The sequence below is a fragment of the Schistosoma haematobium genome, chromosome 2 (assembly GCF_000699445.3).
Source record: "Schistosoma haematobium chromosome 2, whole genome shotgun sequence".
NCBI lineage: Eukaryota > Metazoa > Platyhelminthes > Trematoda > Strigeidida > Schistosomatidae > Schistosoma > Schistosoma haematobium.
Window position 1 is genome coordinate 10627262 of NC_067197.1, and position 16400 is coordinate 10643661.

The 16400-nt window shown below is 34.6% G+C and overlaps 1 protein-coding gene across 1 annotated transcript in view; it reads left to right on the top strand.

Annotated features, from left to right (window-relative positions):
* Nucleotides 1-2130: 2130 nt before the first annotated feature.
* MS3_00010742 (uncharacterized protein) overlaps nucleotides 2131-16400 on the top strand; it is a gene marked incomplete at both ends in the record, with an annotated part of 37048 nt that continues 22778 nt past the window's right edge. Inside the window, 11 exons of the mRNA XM_051219137.1 lie at nucleotides 2131-2133; nucleotides 4222-4326; nucleotides 6074-6244; nucleotides 6279-6399; nucleotides 6443-6551; nucleotides 8201-8487; nucleotides 8897-9024; nucleotides 10299-10517; nucleotides 12166-12546; nucleotides 14621-14714; nucleotides 16050-16154. Of these exons, the coding sequence (XP_051067448.1) occupies nucleotides 2131-2133; nucleotides 4222-4326; nucleotides 6074-6244; nucleotides 6279-6399; nucleotides 6443-6551; nucleotides 8201-8487; nucleotides 8897-9024; nucleotides 10299-10517; nucleotides 12166-12546; nucleotides 14621-14714; nucleotides 16050-16154 (1723 nt within the window). The remainder of the gene's footprint in view (nucleotides 2134-4221; nucleotides 4327-6073; nucleotides 6245-6278; nucleotides 6400-6442; nucleotides 6552-8200; nucleotides 8488-8896; nucleotides 9025-10298; nucleotides 10518-12165; nucleotides 12547-14620; nucleotides 14715-16049; nucleotides 16155-16400) is intronic.

Below are 16400 nucleotides of genomic sequence, written 5' to 3' on the forward strand. Positions count from 1 at the left end.
ATGAGAAGTGGATAACGCGAGTGAGTCTGTTCGAAAATCAATCATTGTGCATACTAACAGTGCAACAACAAGACATAACCGGATATAATATCAATTACACAAACATGCAGACAAGCAAACAAGAGAGCATAAGAGGTGTATCCTTTCGATACCACGAGATCGCCAGCAAATATATCTCGACTTGGTCCATTAACTGCCTTCTGATATTTGGCTTCTCATGGATTCTATGGATTTATTTGGTTACGTTCAACCTTCGCCTTCTGATTTACTTGGCACGTGTTTCTTGGTAGCGGTGTTCATAGTTAATCTCAACTTCACGCCACGCTACAGTCTAATCAAAAGCTAACTTCGAAGCAACACTTCGCGGTTGCAGGGCCAGTGAAATTCAGCTGATTACTGGCCAAATCATCCTGCAGTTGGGTCACTGATTATCGAACAAATCATCGATCCTCGTCAAGGTCAAGGACAACCAACGCGTTAATGGTATGGCATGGACTGGCCCATGCGGCAGTCGTCTTACTTTTGCTTGTATCTACTTTAACCAATATATTTCTGTAATAACGTCCACTGTGTTGTATAGTCTTCAAAGGATTTTTAGCGCCTTGATATGGCTATTTGGTAGTCCAAGTAAGATGCTGACCACGAGGTGTGACTTCGACATTAGCTGGTTTGTCATACTATACCTGTCTGGCTCGAGTAGGCCTCCAATCACTGGTGATCTACACGTTCATCACCTAAAGTTGACAACCTCTTTGTCGTATCAAGGTACTATGGCTGTTTTTAAGACTGTGTAAACAAATCAACGTTGTTACAGAAATATATTAGTAAGAACGAGTACAGAGAAGATAGTGAGACCACCACCTCATGGGCCACTTAATGGCATACGGTTAACTGATGCGCGTTGGTTATCCTTGGACTTGTCGAAGATCGACGAGCTCTTTGCTCTTCAGTGACTCAACTGCCGGATGATTTGGCTAGAACTCAGTGACATTTCAATGGCCCTATACGTTAGATAAAAAGTACAGCCGGCGAGGTGCTAGGGTTGAAGTTGTCACAAGTTCACTTAATCTGCAAACAAGAAACAAGACGCAGTGACCAAAGTCCAGTAAGCTAGCTATTGATGCGTCCCAGCCACGCTAACTAGAGGGAGAAGTCCAAGCTTGGAATGAGAAGTATATTCTGCGAACAGCCAGAAACGAGCGATAACAACAAACACAATTGAAAACGTATATATACAGTACAAAACCGTCGTTGGGGACAGTTACCAAATAGCATACTAAAAGACGCAACGAACCAATAGCATTTAAGATATTTTCTAGTGGGAAATACGACATAAAGGTGACAAAAGCGCCTTTGGCGCAAAAATAAAGAAATTCAAATTTTCTAAGTAAAATTAAAAAATTAGGTCCTTTCCCAAGTGAGTTCTGGGGATCTAAAGTCCCTAACACGAGGAATCCTCAAAACCAGACATCGTTGTCAGACATTAGCAAGGAAGTTGTTTTAGCATTTTTTTGAATAGTTATCAGATTTGAAAATCACGCTGCTTCGTATAAAAGATCTAGCTCTGCTTCAACTAGTGCTGTTGCAGCTCTCCCTAGAAGGCTTTAAATTTGTATCGAGTGATATGTCTTCCCGTGGTTTAAGCATACTATTTTAGTTTACATCAGAAATTTGACCTTTTAATGACTTACAGCATCTTAAACACTTCTGGATATCCCTTTAAATATTTACTTAGGCCCTGTGCCATCATAAATCTCAAGGAAAAAACCAAAAACTGGAAGCAAACATAACAGAACGGATTATGGGCAAATGCTAGAATTACCTGTCGACTGATCTTGTTCAAAACACTTCTTGTGGGCCCTGTAAAAGGGAACTTAACATATTCTTAAGGGCTAAGGACAGTATCTCATTGGTTTTTAAAAATATTTATCACTTTTTATTTTTAAACATACGCAGTTTCCTATCTGAAAGCATCAGCGATTTGCTAATAATAGATACCAGGTGCCGTTAAGCATAAGCTTCTTTCTTTTAGCCCAGAACCATTTGAAACTATTTTGTTTCTCCGAATCAAAAATTATCGTAACAAACCAGAGCGCTCGGTACGGGCTTTTATGGTGGTGGGTGGTTCAAATGGTAGAGAAACCTTGGTATCTATAATGATATTTCTTTCTTGATTCATCTCTATTCATTATAGTAGTGTTAGTATCTGCTAAAATATGCATTAATCACCGTTGGGAACTATCTTTTTAGTCTCATGTTAACAGTATAACGTAGAGCTGGTAAATATGTGTACATTTTTATTCTTATAAGAATAAAAATGTAATTGTAATTATAATTACAATAATTTTAACGTGCATCAAGGGAGACGTAATAGCTCCAAGGATCACTGCATTTGATTGTCATTATTAGGATGAGCTTGCACAAAATCATGGTGTCGTGTTGGTATTCCCAATCTCCCAAATTTGGAAAGATTCCCAAAGTCAAATGACTTTCACCAAGGTTTAAGGAAAATTTTGTGTAATTATTGTTAAGTTCCCTCAGATCTGAGGGAATTTCGGGGTTTCGGTGTCATTTCTCAAAAATTTTCTATAGTGGCTTACCCAAAAAGGGTCAAATTTTCCCCCAAAATTGGGAGATTGGGTTATTCTTGTATATGCTGGGGTTGTATACTAGTTTTCCAGGCTAGACTATAATTTATGACCAATCAGGTATAAAATAACGAGTGTTAAATTTAGGCTCAAGATTCACTCGTCCATTTGGCTAGATAGAGCCTTAGCATTATTACTGATGTCAGTTCGTGATGAAAACCCTAAATCTAGTCCTAACCTTAACCATCAATTGTAAATCATAATTCTAATCCCTCACACTGGTTTATAACCCTCATTTAGTCCTAGTTAGTAGGTGGACTTTTTCAAGGTAACTAAGTTCACTCAAAGGTAGTCCATAACTTATGGTTCTACCCAAGACTTTTGAATGTGCCAAGTGTCCAAACACTGTATTGATACTTTGTACTTACCAATAGGCTTTATAAATCTGGTAGTGGACCCAGGTAACGTAGTCAACTCTATAAAAACAAATGCTATTGGTCATAAAATCTGTTCTGCTTATCTCAGGCCCTACAGTTTCAAGATTAGTAATGTCACAAGCCACCCGAGTGATTGCTTCTTCGTAATGATCCACATAGTATGAAGAGAGTCGGTGGTAGCTGAACAAAGGTGTGATACCAATTCATAATGTTGAAAACTTCAGACTTTGTGAACACCACAATCACTGGCTTTATAACCTTCATCTTCTGTTTCCCAAATTGAGATGACGTTGTTCCACTGCCCTGTGGATCAGACCTTCCGGTCAATGGCTCGGGGTGTGGCCCCTGAGAAAACCACCTGCTCCGGTTTGGGCACCTAAGTAGTACCCCAGCCCTCACAGAAATCGAATGACTTATGTGGCGCATATCTATTTGGTGCCTCCTTCTAACAATGTTTGTTTAAATTAAATAACAAGGAATAATAATATTTCCTCACATCATCCGTATATTACCTTACCTCATTCTTCGTCACTTCCCTGACTATAAGTTAGGCAACGAATATTCGATTATCAGGAGCGTTAATAGGCATATACAAATTTTTCACTTTACCCAACTTCTAACAATACTAACGACCACCCTTGAATAGGCCCTAGTCTGATATATAGAGAATTAGAATTTACTTTTGCTGTTTTATTCTCCATGACGTTACTAAGTCCTGCCACTTGGACTAATATATTTTTGTGTAAGTTCACATTTTTATACCTGCTGTGGAACATTTTGATCAGGGTTTTCAGGAAGTCACTAATAGACTCACCTTTCTGTTTGCGAATTCCCTAAATGATATTTAATTTGTTCCTGTTAGTGCCCGGATGGAAAAACTCTTAAGGTTGTTTTTACTTCGAAAAAGAGTTTTGATCTTCAGGTTTCGTGGTTTCTGTACTAGGTTTGTGAAATTTGACGTCTAAAAAACGAACGTTTTCTGAAATACACCATGTTAAATCGATAGATGTCAGGAACTTGCCAGGAGCCTTGTAAAGCATAGTGTCTTCAAGTAGGAAACTTTTATTTTCACGCCGCTTTGGAAGCTTAGTCCGTACTTTCAATTATATGTCCCGTCTTTCCAAAGAATGAACTCGGACTCATTAAGTATACATAAATATGTAACTTCTAATCACTCTTGTTTGCTGTATTATAAGGTTGAACAAATGCTCGATTCTCTTTCGTCTACTGGGGGAAATTTATCGTCCATAGAGGCTTTAAATGTAAAAGAAGTAGTTCCTGAAAGCAATGTGAAGAAGTCGGTATGTAAGCAGTGCTATATATTTTACTACTACTATTTGTACTTTATCCGGGGTTTGTTTATATGCAAGTATCTCAGGTATTATTTTTTATTTTATTTTATACACAAATTCTGGTACAACTGGTTGCTAAAAACGTATACTACACTCAAAATAAAGATAACGTCGTAAAGAAATGAAGCAGGGATTACAACCGAAAAGTGAACAATAACATCAATGGAGATTAATTTCATTTAAAAATACAACAAAAAAAAAACGACTCAGTTAAGGGAGTCCTTATTTTTATGTGAAATGACAAAGGCCGCTAACTTCTATTTCGAATTATATTTAATGTGTAAATCCACTGAGTTACATGGCCTCCAGGCGCCCCCGCTTTCATATTAGTACAGTAAGTAGGAAGTCCCTGGAGGTTGTAAATATCTAAACTTATATGATTATTTCGAGAAGGAAGATAGATTCTTCCTACCAGAGCACATGTCAGTCAGTCGGCTACAACGTAGGACCAGGCACATATATGCATCGGTTTAAGTTGCCACACCTCATTAGCACAACAAGATGAACACCGAATTCGTGGAAGTAGTTAACTCAATGTTGGTAATATACAAAAGAGAAGAGCACGTGTAGAACAACCTTACGTTCAGTGGATCTGGTCTGTTTTGCCTTCGCTTTTGTTGATCATACATCACGGATTTAAAATACTGATGCGCTTTATTTGTCTTTCTTAAGTAAACGAACCTGTGGCTGACGCTGCATTCATCGGCGTAGAATGAAATAGAAGCCTATTATTGTTGGTTTTAGTACATTTTTCATTCGGTAAGTAGCCTAACTGTCAGGAGCCATAAGCATTGAATTCTAAATTAAAACTAAAGAAAACCTGATGGGAATTTGAACCTTATTAACCAATCGATCATATGCATTATAAAATCTTGTAGCAAATACTCGGAGTAAATCTTCACATCACCTCGAATTCTTTTTCTCGGTCACCAAGTTCTCGCTTCTGGTCATAGTCCAGCGATTGAATATTCTATCTGACTCTTTTTGAGTCTTGTGGTGGTGGCGATTTGTGTGACTGAAATACGAACCTAGCAAGTGTTTAACACTAATATATCTAAGCCTGTATATTTGGTTGGCTTAGAGTTTTTGGCATGATTTCATCTAAAAGGGATAAACCTAAGGCTGATCGATAAAGAAATCCGTTTCAACTATTTATACTTGACCTTACCGCATATACTAGGTTCTACGTTACGGCAATCAACTTATTGTGGTTGTGGTCCTGGAAGCACTACTGCACCAGTTGATTACCCAGAGATTTCTTCTGGAATATCTAACCTAGATAGTTTAAAATTTAAATGTATGTAGTGAGAAGCAGAAGTTAGATATTTGATGCCCAGCAAGGGTCTGATCTGTTATACAAAGGTGTTTTGTCCTTTTAATGTTCGTATGAAATTGTCTCCTCCGTTAATAAACTTTCATACTTACCATTTTACGTATATAAGTCCTCTTTTCCCCTTAATAAAACTTAAAAGCCAAATGGTCGTGATATCATAGCCAGTATATGTCGTTTTGTTAATCCCATCTAACTACGATGAGGAAGAAATTTAAAGTTGGGACAGCACATGTCTGTTTGAGACTCTGCATTGATTATAAACAACTGGATGGACTTAGAGTTTGTATTGTTAGGCATAAAATCATATTCTTTGTAGTTAATTTTATTCCTGCAATTTATTTATCTACCTTATTCATTTCCCAGATCTTACCACTTGATCTTGTCGACAGTGAATTAAGTGATGAGTGTGATAACAATGTTGATTCTCCACCTTCAAATCAAATACATTCGTTTGATGAAAATAATGAGTTATGGACTATTAAAGATGATATTGAAGAAACAAAAGAAAAAGTTGGTCGCTGGACACTCAGCTCTGTAAGTATTCTTAGAAGCAATTGTAATTTTTTAGGGTGCAGCTAAAAAGGTATCTAAAAGTAAATCTGGCAGGCGCAATATAAGTCATTCTAAACCAACTAACATAGAAGAAGAAAGACTTCAAATCCATGGTGAATCACAACGACTTGTACGAGGTCGGTTAGACATCTTAGTTATTTTTGTTTGTTTACGTTGTAGAAGCTGATGTACATTTACCAGTCCACAGACCTAAACAATTTAAATGTTTCAGTGAGTTTCGTCAGTCTCTAAAAGGTTGCAAGTCAAATGAAACCTCATCTCAGAATAAGTAAGTCTTTTATATTGGAGTGTTTTCATGTGCTGAATTTGTTGAGTTATCTTTATTGTCTTATGAACAAATATTTGGTGTTTAATGTAAAACTTATTGTTACTGATATGTTTGGGCACTAAACTAATATTTTGTAACTCCAATTTCAGTACGATGAACGAGACCACTTCTATCCTTTTCTTTCCTGCTCAGCTAACTAGAGTAAAAAGTCCAATTTCGTAGTGGGAGATTTGTTGATGATTGTGACCAGAGTAGAAAGAATTAAATATAAAATATATTCCACTAAACTGGAACAACAACACAGAAAAACATGTCTGTACGGAATTTATATGGGAAATTTATAGTTTTTTTATTCTTCCCCTAGCGCTTATTAGTTGACAGTGGATTGATTATCGTCAAAATTCTATCCCACTAACACTTAATGATTGACATAATGCGACACTTATTCACACTAGGGCTCTTTCTCATAATTTCCGTACTTTGACATGATGAATGTCAATCCCCTACATCATGTTAAGAAATCGAACCTCTCTAGCCTGGGTATAACAGTTCTAAAAGCTTAACGAACATCTGAAATAATTTCACATATTTGTTGGTGATATCCAACTATGGCTCAATAAATTACTAAGTAATGTTTAGATTGTTGATTTAGTCGTCCAGCAGTTGTATGTGTTGCTCGTACATGAACGTAGAGGGGAGCGTTGGTTCTGTCTGTCAATACCAAGTTGATACAAAAATAATTTGAAACTATAGAGGTAAATAGTTAAGTTGATCAAACAACATATCCTACATATATTCTTATAATGTTTTTGTCAGTTTCTGGTATTCGGTTTTATTTCGAGTGATGGTACATTGCATGACTGTTTAACCTAGTGTTATATTGAATAAAGACTATATGCTAAATGAATGAGTTGGTTTACGGTACTCCCTACTTGTTTCGATGCTATCTTGAACAAAATATACTTAGACTTTGCATGGTCAAATCGTGGCTGATCTCTAATCACTCATGTTTCTCAATAAAGTATCCCTTTAAATATGTTTCTTTTCGACAGGTTATTATTGACTTGAGTAATGTAGAATCTTACATTGGTTTCTTCGTTTAAGTTGCCATGTTTAAAATTAATTTATGTAGAGGAAAGAGATAGTAAGAACAAAACATTAAAAGTAACTTTAAAAGCATATATATGAACGTTGTAAACGCACATTAAATGAGTCTTGTCACAATATCTTCTGGCGAAAATTCGTTAGTGTAATAAACACTATTAAATAAAGCAATTATAAATAAAAGGTTTAGAATTATGATCTCAAATTTTCGAATTCTATAATAGAGGAATACATAGATATAAACTATCTAACTTTTGATCAGTCTTACTGAACGCCCTGATGACACTTTTTTACTGTTCTTCGAACCCGAAATAAGTAACCTTCAGTTGCTTTAACCATAGGAAGAAACAAATTTACACGTCTTCGATATTTGGTCATGTTTTCTTCATGGGCTTAGTGATATCATCGGTCTATTAATCATGATGAGTATCAACTACGGTGTAACTTAATTCTAGAAAAAAATTCCGATCATATTATTAGATAGAATACGATTCTTACAAAACAGCGCAAAATATGAATATTGTGCTTTGTTTTATTTATTTCAGATTACTTTCCGATTGTAACTCTCATCTTCCACCAATTCCAGGACAATCTACCCAAAATGAAGAGACTGAAAATAAAATGGATACCAAACCATTCGTCTCACAATGTTGTTCAGCCGACTATCCTGTCGACATTGATTGCACCACTTTGGAACCACCATCAATGTCATCTGATGCCAAACCATCACTCGATGTTACAAGCGAACCAGATGTAATAACCAGTCTGTTACCTCGCCTTGCTGCGAGGAAATTGAAAAATGATGAAAGTGAAGAATTTTTCATAGATTTAGGTAGGAATAGATGTTCTTTTTTCAATTTTACCTAGTGTCAGTTTTGTACTCTTTAATTTATTTCTATCCAGTTATTTATCTACCAGCATTATGTCTATTGTTAAAGCCTAGTTCTCACGTGTTATTCTAGATCATAATTATTAGAATATTTTGAAGTACCTCTCAAAGTATACATGTAAAGGTGAGTGGACCTTACTTCGATGAAACTTTATAAAGTTGGTTTAGAAAGTTCATATATAGGTTACTCTCTACAATATGTGTCCATTAGATAGTTCATACTGCTTTAAAGCCTATTCATACCCAAGCTTTCTTTTATCTCACCTCATTTTCTGCGAATGATCTTGTCAACTTTTATATCATCATAAATAACTTCTTTCTTCATTGTTTGTTGTACACTAACTTTTTCAAGGTGAATCAATCCCTACTTCAATGTCGTCTGTAACTCCTAGTCAATTATTAGCTCGTTTAAAATCTCATCTTCACGTGTCTCATGAAAAAGTTGTACGTGGACCCATCCAATATTCAATCATAACAAAGGTATGTCCTATGTATTTGTATGAGGACATATCACTATAAGATTTCTTTTACTATTCCCAAATTCTGTGCATCACTGTAGTCCTAATTTTAAATCCCTCTAGTCTTTACGCTCTCAAGAGTAAACTACGCGCTTGTCTATATCAAGTAGTGGTTTATGAACAAAGCAACGTTCAGTGAATTCTATCAAACCAAAATAGTTCAATCCGTCAGGATGGTTGCTCCCAAATAAAGAAACGATTAATATATCTGATCAATTAATTAAACGTAAAAAATACCAATTTTCAGTGTTTCAGTAATATCATGGTTGTTGTATGGTTTTGAGTACTATTTCTGAATGTACTACGTGTGATTATTTTTAAGGAGTCCTAACCCAAACTGATTTTTTTTTCACTTGTACTACTGATTTCTTGTGGGATTACTGTAGTGCAATACAGTCAAAACGGTTAACGAAAATATAGTAACAAATAATTGGGATATCCGTTGATACTGATCTAATTAACATCGAACGAGTTTATTAAGCTACTCCGTAGAAAATTACCAGAAAAATGCATCGGTCTGTATAAAATTGTATCATAAAGCCCTGGCAGTGAGCCACTAGTAATGTACGACTCATATAGTTAATCTTATAGTCCTGTGTGTGGTGTAATATTGGTTATACTCAAACTACCCTAAATTCATAATAATAGTACTTCCCAATTTAATACCACATTCGGTCAGATGTTCTTTGGTCGGCGAACTGTTTTACTTTTTTGGAGATAGGTAACACTGAAATTCCACTCATCATGACCTGGACTCAAAATGTTTTTAGTATAAGTAGAATCCGTGTAAGAATTTTCCATCTAAACTTTGTCCTCATGTATTAATATCAATATAACTAAGTATAATTGTTCGCAGGCTGATTTCAAGGTGTTTTGTTGTTATTATTCCTATTATCTTCATTAACTCAGAGATATTCACCCGGGGTTTTGGTCCAAAAGTTGCATATTTTAACATCACTACACGATAATCCTCTTCATTCTCGTTCATTGCAAGTTCTTTGATCTTTATGTCTGTATTTTTTATGTACTTGTTGAAGAGTGTAAGAACTGGAGATACATAACTTTTTCGAACTATTCTCTATTGTGTAGTTAAACTCATGGATTGAACAGATATAAAATATATGCAGTGTTTATTCGTTCAATCAATCTTTTTTGTATAACAATATGTTGACTTTTGTTCCATGCGCATTTACATTCTCTTCTTTCTATTGGCTTTATAATTTTATTCATATTAAGGTACAAAGCACTGACGCTGAACGTGAAGAACTACAGGTAGAAACAGTTACACATGAACCATCCAAAGGATTATCAACAACTATGTCAGTTAGTAGAAAACATTGGTTGGAACACAGAAAAGTTCTCGAAGAAAAAATGCGTCAAAAAAGACTAGAGCAGTATGAAATGCGGTTAAAGGAAGAGGGTACATGTCCAAAGTCAACAAATGAAAATACTGGGGTTCGTTGTAGTATTTGGATTGTAATGTTATTTGTATTGCGTTTATTATATTCTTTTTTAATGTTTTAATTGTTGAATATCTTAAGTTGTAAGATGGTGGTTGGGAAGTAGTCGACCTAGATTTCGTACTATTTAGCACTCATCAGTAAAGTATACCTGCGATACTACACGAACCGATTTTTATTTGGGATTCGACCTTGTACTACCCAGCTTCACAGCCAAGAGACGTCACCATTGAGTTATCCACTCTAGAACTCAAACTATTTGGTCGTAGGTTAATTTAATCCTTTTTGTTTATGAGTTAAATACTGTTACCAATTTTGAAATTTTCCAGAAGTGTAAGTTGTTTGAATCCTGCCATGGATGTTAAGGACTGCAAATGATCAGCCTCTTTTTGTCATATTTGGATCCTGTGCGGATTGTCTCGATATTGCCATCAAGTCATAACTATTATAAGCGGAAGTGTATGGTGGTTAGAAGTAGAATCCAGAACCTGCATTTTTTCCTATTTGAATTCGTTAGTTAGATGTACCCGCTTCTGTGGGAAGATTAAAAAAATCAATACAAATGAATTAAACTTTACCCCATTGCACAAGCCGTTGGCTATCTGTACTCAATAGTTAGGTAGATAACACGATGGCGTTTAAAACAAACGGTACTGGGTTTGAATTCTGTAGTAAGCATCAACTCTTGGATACACAGGTAAACCTAGCTGACGAATCCCAACTAGGATTAAACGCTCATCCTCGATTTCATTGCTAGCCATTATCCACGTCTGCATATAAGTCACTAATTTGCATGAGGTCTTCCGACTATTATTCAGCGGTTAATTAATTAATAGTATGTATTTGATACTAGAATACGCGTATTCGAACTACTGTCCCAAATGTAAGGTGTTACTTCTTGTAACTAAGAAAGTTGATTTCAATGAAATCATCCGATAACAGTGGAGTCTTTGTACACATATCTTTAACAATACAAAAGTTACCTTTTTAGCTTTCCACTGCATTACATTCAATCTAAACTGATAAATGAAAATGGATGATTATTTATTTCATACTGACAAATTATAATCTTACATAAACACAAAAGTTACAGTCAGATAAGCAGAATTATTGTAGAAGAAAATAGTTCATTAACTTGCTCATTACTGACTTTTTGTACAATCAAATAGAAATCAATAGAAATTGTTCATACAAAAGTACTCATAAACAATAATCTTATCACAATTTTTTTTCTAATGAATGTATCGAAAGCAAGATCTTCATCAGATAAGAGTATTTAGTTCAGAAGTAGTCAGTCATCTTTAATGAATACTTTTATTGCCTGATCTATTTTAATTTCTTTATTAAGACATCCATTGTGCTTCCTCAATAACTTTTATTCTAGCGATTGTGTTTATTAATGCGAAGACATCACAAATGGTGGCATTACTAAAAAATAATTGTATTCGACTATTGTATTATTACATCATATTTCAATATTTATTTTGTTTTTTTTGTCGTCAGATATGTTTTTATCTAATTTCTCTGTTTACAATATATTCTTATCGAACTAAAAAATTTTCAGAGTAATTATCTAGTCAATAAGGAATTAGTTGGTTTTCTTACTACTGTATAATTGTTCATAATATATTACGTTTTTATAGGAAGTATCCAATAGTGACGAAGAATGGTCAGAAGGAGATGCAAATGACAGTGAAATATCCGATGGAAACTCAACTACCGAGGAAGAAAATAGTAGTGATGGTGAAAGCGAAGAAGAAGAAGAAGAAGGAAGTGAGTCACTTGACGACGATGAGGAAGATGACAATGTAGTGGTCGGTAGCAAAAAGACTTCAAGACAGCGTCCTTGTCTCTTTGCTGATGATGAAGCAGAAGAAAGTGAAAATGACGAAGTATTTTCAGAGGCCAGTGATCTTGAAGATGAAGAGGCTCTAACATGTAAAGATTCTGCGGGTGTAAAACAAAACAAATCTTGCAGTAAAACTATTAGTGTCAATAATCTAAACATAGATTTTGGAAAAAATGTAAATCGTCTTGTTTGTGAATCAGTTTTTCATAAATCATTTATTTAGTTAGGACCTTAACCTTGTTTTATGTGATCTAAGTAATTATATGATCTAGTAGTTACCTGTTTAGTAATGTAGATCAGTTTATTTTTATGTGTTATGATGCTTATCATCAACGTCCCCTGAATGAATTCACCTATTCTTATCATTTAATTCAAATTTTGGTCTGATATTCCTCTAAAGTATTGTTGATGTCAAACATGAATATATACTGCTATTGTATTTATGTTTTACTTCATATATTTCAACTTCTCCCGCTATTACTCACAAATTTATAATCCTACTTAAACGTTTACTACTTTGTACTAAATTAAAAAAATACTTCCCGTGCTTCTAGGTTTTCCTTGGCGGTCTAGCACCAATTGACTCATGATCTCAACTATTAAAAAATATTTGTTAGAGTTAGGAAAAATAATGCTAGGAAATACTCTTTGAGTATCTAATTTTAAGAAAGTCGTTTTACGCACAACTTTGAAACTTAAGCTTTATTTGCGTAAATGAATTAGTGCATTGTTGAATTTCTTACGTATGCCTGAACACCGATTACCACGACGTGCAATGCTATCCGGTATTGGAGATGGTTGGAAGAAAGTTAGGGGTGGCCAAACCAAAACGTGGCATCAGTGCTTGAAGACACTAACTTCTAGTCTGAGCCATGTTGGTAGATGCAGACTACTTGGTTGGGGTCCGCGTGACTATCGTAACCAATGGTTGGAGACTCTTGGTGACATGGCTCAGAATCGATCACAATGGCGTCGGTGTATACACTCCCTGTCTTCCCTTAAACTAAGAGATTAAAATCGCTTCATATCTTTCTTTCTACGAACCAATTCTTTCTTCTTGTACTATATCTCTATATGCAATCTTTGTCTTATATATTACCACCTTTGACCTAACCACTGCTATGAATCCAGTGTTCATCTTGTTGTGCTGATGCGGTATGGCAACCTGGACCGATGCACATATGTGCCTGGTCCTACGTTGTAGCTGACTGACTGACTGAAAGTGGTATACATAATATATGAATCATTAGTGCCAATCAATTTTCAGTTAGCAGTTACTTATATAAAACATCTTTGATCTTTGCGAAGCTAACGTTACTTGTGGTTCTCTGCCACTGTTTTTATTTTAAAGCGAGATTACTTAGATTTTTCCAGAACCCTTATTTCTCTACATATCAAGTCAACAATAGTAACATTTTGTAATGATAATTATATTTGCAAGTTAATTTGATCCAGTCGTGGACTGTATTCAGTATTGAGTGATTGAAGACGATAATAATTTAATCAGTATTTAGCACAAGTAGATATCACTTATTATCATTAGATAACTGATTTATGTAAATGGTATATATGTGCAGGCTGCACTAACAACGTAGTATTTCTCGAGTCCTTTGGAACTTTTGTTAAAGAATGTTAATGTTTGTTTGCCAACTAACAGGAAACCAGTTAGAACTCTGCTTACGTTGGTAAGCTACTATTTTTCATACTTAGACTACTTAACACTGGCTTATCATTAATTTCTTCGTTCGTTAGTTTTTTAAAGACTGTCTTCGAAAATTTATCCTCAACTTAGTTATTTTGTTGTCCCGCACTACAGAATGAGTTGCATCAGACAACCATCAAAGAACAGGAAGCACTGGTTGGCTGTTTCGTCCTAGTATGAAATCCCTCGACAGTCTTCATGCACAACCTCACCGTCGATCAAACACAGGGCTTACAGGTCGTACAATAGGCACTCAACCTTTAAACCACTGAATTGGGATTCAATAGTTCACATTTGTAATTCCATCCAATTCGTATTACTTTCGTTTAAAATTTATGGTTTATTTACGACTTGTTCAGTCAACCATCCTATTGAGAAAAGAACGAACTTATAAATAAAGTCGATATTTTTTCTCTCTTATACTAAAAACCCGTTACTGATAATAGAAAAAAAGTAGTATTATTGAAGATAGTCGAATCCAGTTACTTCCTTTATAATTTATTTGAGGTGTTTTCTCTATTCTTTCTCTTTGTTCACTCATATTTAGATTGTCAGGTCTCACACCCCTCAGAAACAACATCTGCAGTTGGATGATTTCACAGATCTACCACAGGAAACCGTAGGGTTTAAACTGTTTTCATGTATGTCTTTTAAATGTTTTATAGTGTTTTGGGTTATCTTTATGGTTTATTTTTTTCACAGTCTTAAAAATCTCATCTTTACCTTTAGGCTTAGTTATTCCACAATGAGTTATCTATAGAATATCTGACTTATTCTCACTTACATCTAATCATTCGGTATGTTAAAATCATGTAAATGATGTTATGGATATTTTGTAAATTTGTTAACTATCAAATTAGTCTTTAACTTGTTCTGTGTGATATTCTAATCCTCTATTCTGTTATTAGGTCTTTGTAGATTCGGTTTTGGTAAAATTATCATGTCTGATTAGAACACTTTTATTACTCAACACTGTATGTGTGAAATCATGTCTCTTCTCATCAACAGTCATTACCCTGTTTGTAGCTTGCTTTACCTAGAGCAGTTATAACAATTTGGATTGTTCATATTAGAGCACATAAACGACTTTGAAGTTATAAACCATTCTTAACTTCGATCAATTCGCTAAACCGACTATTATCTTATGCTCTGTTGTTCACTTCAACTTTTGCTGTTTATGTAGGACAGCAAGACTACGAAAGAAGATTAAACGGGCAAAATCGAAGTAATTACGACTACGTAAGTTGCCAGAGTGAGAGTACATGCGGACTAGATCAAAATTTCATTTATTCCTAATAAAACATCAAACTTGTCTCTCTCTTACAATATGCCCTTAAGACAGCATGTGGTCCGTTCAGCTTTACTTGAAATACTATACTTCTAGTTCCGTACTTAATGGAAAGTAAATATCTGTAAACCTTCACGAACCAATTGTCCTTTTTTGTCTTTAAATAAATCTCAATAATAAAATAATTTCAGAACACACTTTCTTAATTGCATTTATAATATCTACACTCTATTAGATAATGTTTTAAACTTATATTAATTTAATTCAGTTATTTATTTACTCTGAAAAAGTGGCTTACGATTAGTCACGAAACGTCAGAAATTATAATTTCTAATCATTGGAATATCATTATTTTATTATCAACATTCTCCCCAATACTCAGTTTATTTAAAATTATCAAGTCTAACCGTGATAATGATACTTTAAAACTTATTGGTAACCGTTTCATTCCAAAAAATTATTAGCTCAAGTATAGTCCTTTTTCTCTTTTCATTCAGTTTGTTTAGTGTTACTAAGTTTGTATAATGTATCGTAATTGTTCAACAATTAAGTGTTTTTGCTTTTATTATCAGAAGTAATGTGCATTTTCACTCCCAGAATATTCTTTCTAGTTTTAACACAGTTCATCCAATTTTCATTATTTCCTTAATTCATCTAATTTCTGTTCATCATCACTTGTTTATTGTAGCTTGCAATAATGGTTACAGTTTAAGTCTTCCACAAAGAAATCACGAAACTCTAGGTCCTGCTGATATAGACCTTTTCGCATCTGAATGTTCTAGTATTCTAGACAGTAAGTAATTAATAATCATTTTGTCTTTCTTATAGATTATCTCTACTAATCGTTTACTCAATATGTATTATTTTCAGTTCAATAGTCAATAAATTCGTAAACCGATGCCACGTTTCTTGGTTTGATTGCCTTTAACTTTACTCCAACCTATTCTACACCAGGAAATGTTGCGTATTAATGTAGGTGGTGGTTAGGCATGTTTAGCATATATCATAACCATCTTAGTCGACAAAGATCCACTACCTT